This window comes from Ranitomeya variabilis, chromosome 7 (genome assembly GCF_051348905.1).
Source record: "Ranitomeya variabilis isolate aRanVar5 chromosome 7, aRanVar5.hap1, whole genome shotgun sequence".
Taxonomy (NCBI): Eukaryota; Metazoa; Chordata; class Amphibia; order Anura; family Dendrobatidae; genus Ranitomeya; species Ranitomeya variabilis.
Window position 1 is genome coordinate 154,621,008 of NC_135238.1, and position 14,649 is coordinate 154,635,656.

General features: G+C 41.5%; 1 protein-coding gene across 1 annotated transcript in view; it reads left to right on the forward strand.

Moving 5' to 3' along the window:
- The window catches only part of MPP4 (MAGUK p55 scaffold protein 4), a 136,770-nt gene that overhangs the window by 103,997 nt on the left and 18,124 nt on the right, over positions 1-14,649 (forward strand). The window contains exons 13-16 of the mRNA XM_077272114.1: positions 313-333; positions 1,722-1,763; positions 7,880-8,050; positions 8,354-8,434. Of these exons, the coding sequence (XP_077128229.1) occupies positions 313-333; positions 1,722-1,763; positions 7,880-8,050; positions 8,354-8,434 (315 nt within the window). The remainder of the gene's footprint in view (positions 1-312; positions 334-1,721; positions 1,764-7,879; positions 8,051-8,353; positions 8,435-14,649) is intronic.

Here is a 14,649-nt window from a genome sequence, read left to right on the forward strand (position 1 = left end):
ATCTGAACTGTCCTATTGCTAGGAAATTAAAAGAATTTTACTGTAAGGGTGCAGTCAGACGGCTGTATAAATCGGACCGATATCAGAATGCAGTCCACGACTGGCCAGTGGCTCTCTTCTCCCAACCATGACAGCTTCATGTGTTTGTATGCAGCTGTCACGCTCAGGTCGGAAGAGTCGCCGGCCAGTCTGTACATTGCGTTCCGATCTCGATCCGATTTATATGGCTGTCTGACTGCCCCCTTATAATGAAGAAATATAAATAGTAATAAAATTATAAATAATGATTCACTCTATTTTTTCTTTGGCTAGATGAGGAAACATTTGAATCAGGTAAATATACATTTGAGGTTATGTAGTGCTAGAAATCACTTAGACCTGTACTCATATCATACAATAAGTCTTGTATTCAGTGTAATAAAAGGTTTGATCACACAACTTATAACAGTCACATGTGTTTATTGAATATATTAAATATTGGCTTGAAAATATTAATATATCTTATAACTATTTGGCAATGCAAAGATACAGTGATACAGCATAAAAACATTGATCTGAGTGTTTCTTCCCATCTGGTAACCAGTATCTGTTGGCATGTTACCACCAGCATTATACCGCTCTGTGTATAACCACGCTCTGATCTGCTGCCCAAAGAACTAAGCCAGCTGTTCTGCACATAATATCCTTTATAAATGCAGTGCTAATAATGAATAATCATTTTATATTATTTCTCTTTGGCCTTTCATCTCACCAGAGGAATTGAAAGGAGGTACAGTGAAATCATTATATTTCATGATTATTTTTGGAGGAGTAGTATATTACCAGGCTAGGTGTAGATTAGGCATTGGGCAGGGGCATTGATCATTGCCATGACCAATTGGCTGGTGGATGTAAACTTCTCTAATGACCGCTGCAGATCCTCTACTTCTATGGTCTGCCATATGTTTCAGGCAAGGAAATGAAACTGTGTTCCTTCTCAGCTGCTGAGTCATTAGACACTGTCGGTTTGCTTGGCCTTTAATATGCAAATTAGAGAGAACTAGAACTCCGGTGCCTCCTGTTGGAGGTAGCAATCCTAAAAAGTCAAAAAAAGGCTTTACCGAGCCGTGTCTAATACCAAACCAGACACTCAATTTGTAGACACGTGTTTGTGGGTGTTTGCCCCTCATCAGTTCAAAGCAGGAGATCTGATTTGGTTGGCTGAGAGGCCCCTGACAGAGGGTGTAAGTTTAAGGTACCTGAAGGCGATCATTCCCCGATGTCCTCTACTAGTCATAACAATGGTGGGGAAAGTTCAACTATGTTACACAACAGTGACATTATGAATATTCTATGAGGACATTACTGTCATGAGCCTACCCGAGGAAAGGATGCTCCATAAAATAACTGGCTACATAAATTAACCCATTACAGCTGGAGAATTGTCACTAGTCCAAAATGATATTCTGATTACAAAAAAACTAATGAATTTTACATTTTCATGTTCGTTTATGTTTCATTTACTAGTTCGCTTTTCCTGTTTATTTTTCCAGTCGTTCTGTGTTGCCTGTTCTGAACTTTGATTATCTCAGCTGTGAACCATGGTCCTAAATGTTCAATGCGCGCACAAAGTTTTCCAATAATGTCTTACACAACACAGAACTTTGATGTTATGGTAAAGAATGACAGGTTTTATAATAACATCCTCTCTCACCCCTTCCTGTTTTTACATACATGTTAAGACGAGGAAGACTATGGCAGTGATGGACAGGCATATGTTATTGGTAAGTCTGAGATTTGTTATTGTAGCAAAGGAATGTGGGTTAACTATTATACACACGGATCCATGAGAATCCCACATCCTAATAAATATGAAGACTTTAATGAAACAAGATTGCAGAAATAAATATTCTACACACATAGGTCGTTAATAAAAACATTGAAATTCCGATAATGTCCGTAAAGCGCTGTGGAATTAATGGCGCTATATAAGTGAGTAAAATAAATAAATAAAAAAATTCCATAAAAGAATCCCTCTGTGAGTAGATGTGGTTATTGCCAATGAGTCTTTTTTTTTAATAATGTTGCACACATCACAGTATTTGTATGTAGTGTTTTTGTAGGATTTACTATCTCACTTATAGGAAACGTGCCATCAGAGAACTAACAATTGTTTAAATCAGGTTTTTGTGTTACATATATTCCTTTTGTATCAATCTTTATTTTTTAAATTGATAATCTTGCAATTTTTACAATGGCCACTTTTGTTGTTTAGACTTATACTTCCTGTCCTTTCCTGCCTGAGTCAGTCTATTTTTGCTACGGTACATGTGGATTTCCTAAGACAACAGGAAGTATGAGTGTAGGAAAGTCTGGGTGGTGAGTGGGCAAATTGCAATATTTCTCATTTTTATTTTTAACCCCTTCACCCCTGGAGCTTTTTTCGTTTTCGTTTTTCGCTCCCCTCCTTCCCAGAGCCATAGCTTTTTTTATTTTTCCTTCAATATGGCCATGTGAGGGCTTATTTTTTGCGGGACGAGATGTACTTTTGAACGATACCATTGGTTTTACCATGCCATGTAACAGAAAATGGGAAAAAAATTCCAAGTGCGATGAAAATGCAAAAAAAGTGCAATCTCACACTTGTTTTTTGTTTGGCTTTTTTGCTAGGTTCACCAAATGCTAAAACTGACCTGCCATTATGAGTCTCCAGGTCATTACAAGTTCATAGACACCAAACATGTCTAGGTTCTCTTTTATCTAAGTGGTAAAAAAAAATTCCAAAGTTTGCTTAAAAAAAAATAAAAAATTGTGCCATATTCCGATACCCGTAGCGTCTCCATTTTTCGTGATGTGGGGTCAGGTGAGGGCTTATTTTTTGCGTGCCGAGCTGGCGTTTTTAATGATACCATTTTGGTGCAGATATGTTCTTTTGATCGCCCGTTATTGCATTTTAATGCAATGTTGCGGCGACCAAAAAAACATAATTTTGCCATTTTGATTTTTTTTCTCACCACGCCATTTAGCAATCAAGTTAATCCTTTATTTTTATTGATAGATCGGGCGATTCTGAATGCGGCGATACCAAATATGTGTAGGTTTGATTTTTTTAATTGTTTTATTTTGATTGGGGCGAAAGGGGGGTGATTTGAACTTTTATATATTTTTTATTTTTTTTTATATTTTTAAACACTTTTTTTTTTAAATTTTGGTATGCTTCAATAGCCTCCATAGAAGGCTAGAAGCATGCACTACACGAGGAGCATGCACTACACGCCGGGAGCGCTAGTTAAATGCCGCTGTCAGCGTTTGACAGCAGCATTTAACTAGTTAATGGGCGCGGGCCGATCGCGATTCCGCTCGCGCTCATTGCGCGCACATGTCAGCTGTACAAAACAGCTGACATGTCATGGCTTTCAGGTGGGCTCACCTCCGGAGCCCACCTCAAAGCGGGGGTTCTGCCAGCTGACGTACTATTCTGTCAGCTGGCAGAAAGGGGTTAAAATAGATAATAATATGGACAAATCCAATAGTTTTTTGAAAAAATGCAATTAAACAAAAAAAAATTAATTCAAGCAATAGGTGATTGTCTGATGACACATTCCTTTGAAAGAAATGTTTTTTTTTTCATTTCAGCTCTTGATTGTGGAGATATTAGCAATCAAAGTATTTGGCACCCAGTGAGTTAACGTTTGTTTAGCTCAAGAGTGTATTATCAGACAGTTTTCACTGGGGGCGTGTAATTATTTTCCCTCTATGATGCAGACCAATCATAAACAGGAAGCAACATACTGTAGCAGAAACAGAGCATACCCCCACAATGTCTCAAAGCATGTTTTTCAGTGTGTGAGATGTAAGGCTATAGCTATGATCTCCTTCTCTAATCTGATTTGAAAGTGCTGTTAGATTAGCACACAGATGACTCACACCTTTCATATAAGGTCCTTGTGAGGGGAAGTGGCAGAGCTGACAAGTGCTCAGAGGAGGAGAGTTGATAGCAGGGTTTGTAATGTAACACAGTTAAACTCAGCTGTGCTGCCCCTCTCCCCAAAGAGACCTTATCTGAAAGTTTGAGTCACCTGTGCTCTAATCTCCCAGCATTTTAATGATGCAGGAGATTAGGTCTGTATTCTTATATCTTAGGGTACCGTCACACAGTACCATTTTAATCGCTACGACGGCACGATCCGTGACGTCGCAGCGATCGTATGATTATCGCTCCAGCGTCGTATACTGCGGTCACACGTTGCAATCACGGCGCTGGAGCGATGCCGAAGTCCCCGGTAACCAGGGTAAACATCGGGTAACTAAGCGCAGGGCCGCGCTTAGTAACCCGATGTTTACTGTGGTTACCAGCGTAAACGTAAAAAAAACAAACAGTACATACTTACATTCCGGTGTCTGTCCCCGGCGTTCTGCTTCTCTCCACTGTGTAAGCGCCATAAGCCGGAAAGCACAGCGGTGACGTCAGACGTCACCGCTGTGCTCGCTTTCCGGCCGGCAGGCGCTCACAGTGCAGAGAAGCTGAGACGCCGTAGGACAGACACCGGAATGTAAGTATGTACTGTTTGGTTTTTTTATGTGTACGCTGGTAACCACGGTAAACATCGGGTTACTAAGCGCGGCCCTGCGCTTAGTTACCCGATGTTTACCCTGGTTACAAGCGAACACATCGCTGGATCGCTGTCACACACAACGATCCAGCGATGTCAGCGGGTGATCAAGCGACGAAAGAAAGTTCCAAACGATCTGCTACGACGTACGATTCTCAGCAGGATCCCTGATCGCTGCTGCGTGTCAGACACTGCGATATCGTAACGATATCGCTAGAACGTCACGAATCGTACCGTCGTAGCGATCAAAATGGTACTGTGTGATGGTACCCTTAGGGTACCGTCACACAGTGCAATTTTGATCGCTACAACGGCACGATTCGTGACGTTCCAGCGATGCATTTACGATATCGCTGTGTCTGACACGCTACTGCGATCCAGACCCCTGCTGAGAATCGTACGTCGTAGCAGATCGTTTGAAACTTTCTTTCGTCGTCTAGTGTCCCGCTGTGGCGGCATGATTGCATTGTGTGACACAGGTTGTATACGATGTGCGCACAGTAACCAACGGCTTCTACATCGCAAATACGTCATGAAATTATCGCTCCAGCGCTGTGTATTGCAACGTGTGACCGCAGTCTACGACGCTGGAGCGATGATGAAAATGGCACTGTGTGACGGTACCCTTACACACAGAGAAACTAAAGTTATTGTTGGGGCTTGTTTTAATTTCTCCAGTGTGTTCACTTTACCTACAGTTGGCCAACTCTTCCAGGGAGAAGTACACGCCCACAGTGATCACTATCTGATAACACCAATTCAGACATGACAAAAGTTAACTCATTAGATGCCACATACTTTTACAATATCAATGTAACGGATAGGCGAAATAAAAAAACAAATACAAAAAACGTTTTATTCCACTCTGAAAACAATATTATATCATGTTTCCGGTTCAACGTGAAAATTTAACCCCTTGCTACTGTGCTACTGTGGCTAGTTCTGAGTTGTATAGCACAATTAATTTATATTTTGCTCTTTCGTCGACACCTTCTGAGAGCAATAGCATTTTTATTTTCAAATTTTTATGGTGTTTACTATGAAATATAAATGATATGTTAGGGTTATTCTGTCAGTAGGTCAGTAGGTTTACAGCAATACAAAATATATATTTATTTAAAAATTTATCTATAGTTAATTTATGCTTTACAACTTTTGCACTAATACAACTCTAGCTTTTATATTAATGGCAACAACTGATTTCTGAATAGGAAGACCCCCTGTATGACTTCTAAATAAAAAAAAATAGAAGGAGTAGCCAGCTCTCCACAGTAGTCCTTAGTTCTCTGGAGGTCGGATCGACACCAATGCTCAGACGGGAAGACAAGTAAATGAAGTACACTGTGTTCCAAATTATTATGCAAATTGGATTTAAGTGTGATAAAGATTTAATTGTTTTGTTTTTCAAATAAACTCGTGGATGGTATTGTGTCTCAGGGCTCAATGGATCACTGAAATAAATCTTAAACACATGTGATCATTAGTTTTCCAGGTGATTCTAATTAAAGGAAAACTACTTAAAAATGATGTTCCACATTATTAAGCAGGCCACAGGTTTCAAGTAACATGGGAAAGAAAAAGGATCTCTCTGCTGCTGAAAAGCATCAAATAGTGCAATGCCTTGGTGAAGGGATGAAAACATTAGAAATTTCCCGAAAACTTAAGCGTGATCATCGTACTGTTAAGAGATTTGTGGCTGTATCTGAGCACAAATGTGTTTGTGCTGATAAAGGCATAATGAGGATGATTTCTGCCAGGCAAGTTCATCAGATTAAGAGAGCAGCTGCTAAAAAGCCATTGCAAAGCAGCAAACAGATATTTGAAGCTGCTGGTGCCTCTGGAGTCCCTCAAACCTCAAGGTGTAGGATCCTTCAAAGGCTTGCTGTGGTGCATAAACCTACTATTTGGCCACCCTTAAACAGTGTTCACAAGCAGAAATGGTTGCATTGGGCCCACACATACATGAAGACTACTTTCCAAACATTCTTGTTTACTGATGAGTGTCGAGCAACCCTGGATGGTCCAAATGGATGGAGTAGTGGATGGTTGGTGGATGGCACCATGTCCCAACAAGGCTGCAACGTCAGCAAGGTGGAGGAGTCATGTTTTGGGCCGGAATCATGGAGAAACAGCTGGTAAGGCCCTTTAAGGTTCCTGAATGTGTGAAAATGACCTCTGCAAAGTAAATAGAGTTTCTGACTGACAACTTTCCTCCGTGGTATAAAAAGCAGAAACGTGCCTTCAGGAGCCAAATCATCTTCATGCTGACAATGCACCATCTCATGCTGCAAATAATACCTCTGAGTTATTGGCTGATATGGGCATTAAAGGAGATAAACTCATGGTGTGGCCACCATCTTCCCCTGACCTCAACCCTATAGAGAACCTTTGGAGGATCATCAAGCAAAAGATCTATGAGGGTGGGAGGCAGTTCACATCCAAACAGCAGCTCTGGGAGGCTATTCTTACTTCATGCAAAGAAATACAAGCAGAAACTCAATGGATGCAGGAATTGTGAAGGTGGTCTCAAAGAAGGTTCTTATGTTAACATGTAACTTGGCCTGTTAGGAGGTTTTGGAGTTAAATATCTTTTTTGTTCAGTGAATGTGACCTCCTAATGCTGCAAATTCCACAAATGAGCATTTTCAGTTCTTTAAAACATATCAAATGTTTAGAAATTCTACTGTGCGTAATAATTTGGAACAGTGCATTCATTTTAAGTTTTTATTCATTTTGGAGATTATACTGTTCTCATTGGGAGGTTTCTTCAATAAAATTCAATGTATAATCTAACGGGTGATGACTTTTATTAGACTGACTGTCATTTGCACCGACCATTTAGGAAAATCAGAGAAAAATGTCATTTGCATAATAATTTGGAACATAGTGTAGAGAGAAATTCAGCTGCATGGATACAAATTCCTAAAGTTTTAATCGTTCACATTAAAAATCCCACAAAACATCCATAACAGTCCAAAAGTGAAACACCACCAATGCGTTCCTTGTGCAGGTAGTGCCCTTACACCATGACTAAGGGTGTGATATGAACCAGAAACACGTCGGTGGTGTTTCGCTTTTGGACTGTTATCGATGTTTTGTGGGATTTTTAATATGAATGAATAACTTCAGGAATTCAGGAAACTTCAGGAATCTTTATTGGTGTAGCTGGATCCATCTCTATTTCTTTTATGACTTTTATATACCCCAATAGGACATGCACACAGGAAATACATAGTAATATTTTGTCTGTTTTTATTGTGGCAATAATTTTTTTCTGTCTTCCACAGCTGGATTTCGGAGAAGCATGCGCCTTTGCCGCAGAAATTCCCACAACATCCAATTTTCCTGTTACTCTAGATGTCCAAGTAGCTGTTACCACACTTTAGCTGCCCCTTATGAAGAGGTTGTAAGATATCAGAGAAGACCTTGTGACCGTCATAGACTTATTGTTCTAATGGGTTAGTCCATCTAGTTCAGAGACTGCAGAACTGAATGTGTGTATGAGTGCGCATGTGTATGTACTGTGCAAATATGTGTATATATATTTATACTTTATACATATAATAGTGAAATGCACTGATTTTTGTCATAGATATGATGTGTGTACATATGTACTGTATATATCATAAGTTTGATCAATTCTGCGCACGTTCCTATTTTTGTGGTGGCAGAATAACATCCCAATAGATGTTTAGATGTTGGAGTAGTGGGATATTATTTGTTCATTATTTTACTTTTATAACAAGTTTCTTTTTTTACAGGACCATCCGGAGTTGGTGTTAATGAATTAAGAAAACAACTTATTAGGCTAAATCCCAACATCTTTTATAGCCCAGTGCCACGTAAGTGCTAATATTCTTAATCCAGTAAATACATACAAGTCCTTCTCAAAAAATTAGCATATAGTGTTAAATTTCATTATTTACCATAATGTAATGATTACAATTAAACTTTCATATATTATAGATTCATTATCCACCAACTGAAATTTGTCAGGTCTTTTATTGTTTTAATACTGATGATTTTGGCATACAACTCCTGATAACCCAAAAAACCTGTCTCAATAAATTAGCATATCAAGAAAAGGTTCTCTAAACGACCTATTACCCTAATCTTCTGAATCAACTAATTAACTCTAAACACATGCAAAAGATACCTGAGGCTTTTAAAAACTCCCTGCCTGGTTTATTACTCAAAACCCCCATCATGGGTAAGACTAGCGACCTGACAGATGTCAAGAAGGCCATCATTGACACCCTCAAGCAAGAGGGTAAGACCCAGAAGGAAATTTCTCAACAAATAGGCTGTTCCCAGAGTGCTGTATCAAGGCACCTCAATGGTAAGTCTGTTGGAAGGAAACAATGTGGCAGAAAACGCTGCACAACGAGAAGAGGTGACCGGACCCTGAGGAAGATTGTGGAGAAGGACCGATTCCAGACCTTGGGGAACCTGAGGAAGCAGTGGACTGAGTCTGGTGTGGAAACATCCAGAGCCACCGTGCACAGGCGTGTGCAGGAAATGGGCTACAGGTGCCGCATTCCCCAGGTAAAGCCACTTTTGAACCATAAACAGCGGCAGAAGCGCCTGACCTGGGCTACAGAGAAGCAGCGCTGGACTGTTGCTAAGTGGTCCCAAGTACATTTTTCTGATGAAAGCAAATTTTGCATGTCATTCGGAAATCAAGGTGCCAGAGTCTGGAGGAAGACTGGGGAGAAGGAAATGCCAAAATGCCTGAAGTCCAGTGTCAAGTACCCACAGTCAGTGATGGTGTGGGGTGCCATGTCAGCTGCTGGTGTTGGTCCACTGTGTTTCATCAAGGGCAGGATCAATGCAGCTAGCTATCAGGAGATTTTGGAGCACTTCATGCTTCCATCGGCTGAAATGCTTTATGGAGATGAAGATTTCATTTTTCAGCACGACCTGGCACCTGCTCACAGTGCCAAAACCACTGGTAAATGGTTTACTGACCATGGTATTACTGTGCTCAATTGGCCTGCCAACTCTCCTGACCTGAACCCCATAGAGAATCTGTGGGATATTGTGAAGAGAAAGTTGAGAGACGCAAGACCCAACACTCTGGATGAGCTTAAGGCCGCTATTGAAGCATCCTGGGCCTCCATAACATCTCAGCAGTGTCACAGGCTGATTGCCTCCATGCCACGCCGCATTGAAGCAGTCATTTCTGCCAAAGGATTCCCGACCAAGTATTGAGTGCATAACTGAACATTATTATTTGATGGTTTTTTTGTTTGTTATTAAAAAACACTTTTATTTGATTGGACGGGTGAAATATGCTAATTTATTGAGACAGGTTTTTTGGGTTTTCAGGAGTTTTAGGCCAAAATCATCAGTATTAAAACAATAAAAGACCTGACAAATTTCAGTTGGTGGATAATGAATCTATAATATATGAAAGTTTAATTGTAATCATTACATTATGGTAAATAATGAAATTTAACACTATATGCTAATTTTTTGAGAAGGACCTGTATATTAGGACACTGGAAATATTAATGAACTGATATATATATATATATATATATATATATATATATATATATATATATATATATATATATATATATATTGTGATATATGTGATGCAGTAACCCCTGTAACAGGTAGGGGGCGCTGCATGGTCTCCCCGGGATGTGCACGGAGTTGTATTGAGGCCGTGAGAATTGACCTGCAGTGATGTCAGGATCACGTGACCAGCCCATGTGATCCATTACTGTGGGTGTGGTTACAGGTACATAACGTGACCAGGGTGTGGGTCACATGTTCCTGTGTGGTTCCAGTGTTTGGACCTGAAGGGTCCAAGTGCAAAATCCCTGAGGAAGTTCCTGAGGGCTCGGTGTGTTCCTGTGTTGGAAGCCTGAGAGGAGGCTTCCTGGAGGGCACCTGCTGGCGTGGGAGGTCCTGGTAGGAGGACCGGATCCCGGAGCAGTGCACAGTGGTACTGGGGAAGCTGGAGTCCTTCGGTGAGGTCTGGACTAACTAGTGTGTGCCGGCCAGGCAAGTTGGTGATCCCTGTAAGGCAGCTTACCCGGAGGTGTGGACTGGCAAGGAGTCAGCAGGTGGAGCCGGAGCTCCCGTCAGGTATCGTACAGGCCGGTAGTGCTTGTGAAGTTCTGTGAACTGTGTGGTCTCCCTTGGGAACTGGTTAAGGGAGGACCAGCGTGTTAGTGGCCGTGAGGCAAAGCCGTACACTGAAGTGTTAGAAGCTGCAAGTAAATATCACCAGTTGGTGCCTGTTGTGTTTCATGTTATGAACTGTGCGTAACCCGGTTTATGAGGCTTAATAAACCGCATGGACTGCTTTGTTTTATAAACCCGTGCCCGTGTGCTTGAATATCGCGGCCAAGTGAGTGTCCCCCAACACTCTCAGTAAGAGAAACCTTACAATATACAGTGTATATATATACTGTATATATATATATATATATAACATTTACAAAAATATGTAAGTTTCCATTCTATAAATATCTGTGCAGTTTTACCAATGACACCTGTCAAAGTTCCTTGCTGTAAAACCTGTAAAAAAAAGGAGATTTAGAAGGTCATACCTCAGTCTGGTAAACCGGCCTGTCAGTAGCTGACATCGGGGGAAGCGCACATTGACTTAAATCAGTTCTCTGTGATGGTTATAGGCAACCGGAATTGTGGAACTATGGCTAGGTGAAAAAAAGGAAATTAGGAGAATGTTCTATATAAAGATACTGTATATTATAAGATTGATCAGCAAGTCTATGAAACGTGACAAACTTAGGCCAACACTCGGATGACATCTATGTTATATCTTAGTACTGTCGGTTTTTCACTGACTGTTTGATAAGAGAAGCTTGACGAACCTCCATCAGGTTTTTTTTTCCTTACAAGACAAACTGATGAAACTCTGATGGTAAAAACTGACACTCTGACCAAATATTGGCTATGTGCATACCGCGTCTTTTAGATGCAGGTGCAGCCACCGGAGTTTTCTCTCACAAAGCCACTTCAGGAAAGTGCCAGCAGCAGTTTTGTTGTTGTATTCACGGTGGCTCCTTTCCCGGCATATTTTTGCTATATCTTCTATTAACAGAGTGGGGGGTCCACAAAGAAACATCTCAAAGAACGAACATGATACTTCTTTTCACGGCTCCAGGTTTTCCAAACCCTGAAGTGACTTGAACATGTGCACGGAAATTGCCTGAAAAAGACGCTGTGTGCACTTAGCCACTGATCAAAATCTGATTCAAAACACGGATAGAAATCATCATTTCTTTGCGTATGAGAGAAATCACAGACGTCTTAACATAAAAACTTTTAGGTCATTTTCTAATGATGCATTACTTTTAAATGAAAAGGACTGAGCTGGAATATCAGACAGAGGCACTACAAAATGTACAGATTTGTATTTCATAAGCAATAAATGGGGCCCTCAATCAGCTTATTGGTGAAGGTATCAGGAGTCGGCTTCCCACTCACCTGATATTGATGGCTTATTTCAGAGGTGGGGAACCTGCACTTGGTTCTAAACGTCTCTTACTCTGGCCTCAGGACAGATTCCCAGGATCACAGTGTTTCGGCTGGCAGCCCCATTTTGTCAGCCTCTGGCCCTTTAACTCTTTCTTTGTCTGCAAGCATGCAAAAGCGGAGCTCACTACTGAACGTTGCTGCACACGCAATGCTGGATTACAACTTGATGTTGGCTGGTGCCAGAGTCAGGACGGTCTTTGTGGGCAAAGTCAGCATGTACTGTGCTCCTGTCCAGCTTTTATGATGAAGGCAGCAGTCGCATATGTGATGTATGTGATATGTGATTTGTCCCAGTGTAGCCTATGTGATATATACAACAGTTTTGGTGTATTTTATATGATGTACTAGCTGAAGAGCCCGGCGATGCCCGGGCATAGTAACTAAATTATAGCAAATTATAATGATTATCCTCCATCCCATAGTACCGTGCCCATATACCCATCATACATATCCTCCATCCCATAGTCCCGTGCCCATATACCCATCTAACTCTCTCTTTGACAACCTACAATCTGGCTTCCATCCCCACCATTCCACTGAGACTGCCATGACCAAACTTACGAACAACTTACTTACAGCCAAATCTAACAGACATTTCTCTGTACTCCTCCTTCTAGACCTGTCCTCTGCCTTAGACACAGTTGACCACTGCCTCCTACTACAGATCCTCTCTTCCTTTGGTGTCAAAGACCTCGCCATATCCTGGATTTCCTCACCAACCGCACATTTAGCGTTTCCTACTCCCATACTACCTCTTCATCTCGCCCCCTCTCTGTTGGAGTCCCTCAAGGCTCTGTCTTAGGACCCCTTCTCTTCTCAATCTATACTTTTGGCCTGGGAAAACTCATAAAATCCTATGGCTTCCAGAACCATCTATATGCCGATGACACTCAGATCTACCTCTCTGGCCCAGAGGTCACCTCTCTGCTCTCCAGAATCCCAGAGTGTCTATCAGCCATATCCTCCTTCTTCTCCTCTCGCTTCCTCAAACTCAATGTAGACAAATCTGAACTAATTATCTTTCCTCCATCTCGCAAATCTTCCCTACCTGATCTATCTATCACAATAAATGAATTCATACTTTCCTGTGTCCTGGTAATCCGCCGCCTCAGAGTAACCCTTGACTCTGCCCTGTCCTTTAAACCGCATATCCAAGCTCTCGCCACCTCCTGTCGCCTCCAGCTCAAAAATATTTCCAGAATCCATCCTTTCCTCAACCCTCACTCTACCAAAGTGCTTGTGCATGCCCTAATCATCTCCCGCCTCGACTACTGCAACATCCTCCTCTGTGGCCTACCTTCTAACACTCTCACACCTCTCCAGTCCATCCTTAACTCTGCTGCTCGACTAATCTCTCCTCGCTACACTCCTGCTTCCGCTCTCTGCAAATCCCTTCACTGACTCCCAATTTCCCAGATTATCCAGTTTAAACTACTAACACTGACCTACAAAGCCATCCATAACGTTTCTCCTTCTTATATTTCTGAACTGATCTCTCAATATCTTCCCTCACTTAATCTCCGATCCTCCCAAGACATCCTTCTCTCCTCCACTCTTATTCGCTCCTCACCCAATTGCCTCCAAGACTTCTTCCGAATATCCCCAATCATCTGGAATTCTGTGCCCCAACACGTCAGGTTATCCACCACATTTGGATCCTTCAAGCGGAACCTGAAAACCCATCGCTTCAAAGAAGCTTACAACCTGTAATGACCACACGGCCACCTCAACACCATCGGAGCTACTGCAACCCCCGACCTACTGTCTCCTTCCCCACAATCCTGTAGAATGTAAGCTCGCAAGGGCAGGGTCCTCTTCCCTCTCTACCAGTCTGTCATTGTTAGTTTTGTTTACTGTAAGTGATATTTGTATTTTGATGTAACCCCGTCTAATGTACAGCACCATGGAATTAATGGTGCTATATAAATAAATAATAATAATCTTCCATCCCATAGTCCCGTGCCCATATACCCATCATACACATCCTCCATCCCATAGCCCCGTGCCCATATACCCATCACACATCCTCCATCCCATAGTCCTGTGCCCATATTCCCATCATACATATCCTCCATCCCATAGTCCCGTGCCCATATTCCCATCATACATATCCTCCATCCCATAGTACCGTGCCCATATACCCATCACACATCCTCCATCCCATAGTTCCATACCCATATAACCATTATGACATCATCTTTGCCATGGCAACCATTACGACATAATTGTTGCCATGGCAACCTATTATGACATCATCATCACCATGGCAACCATTATGACATAACCATCACCACTGCAACCTATTATGACATCATCGCCATGGCAACCATTATGACATAACTGTCACCATTGCAACCTATTATGACATCATCTTCGCCATGGCAACTTTATGACATCATTGTTGCCATGGCAACCATTATGATATCATCATTGCCATGGCAACCATTATGACATCTGATCTATACATAAACACATACACTCGCTTTTATATAGATATACAGCAGTCTGAGTGTCTCCTATGTGATGTAAGCAGCAGTCT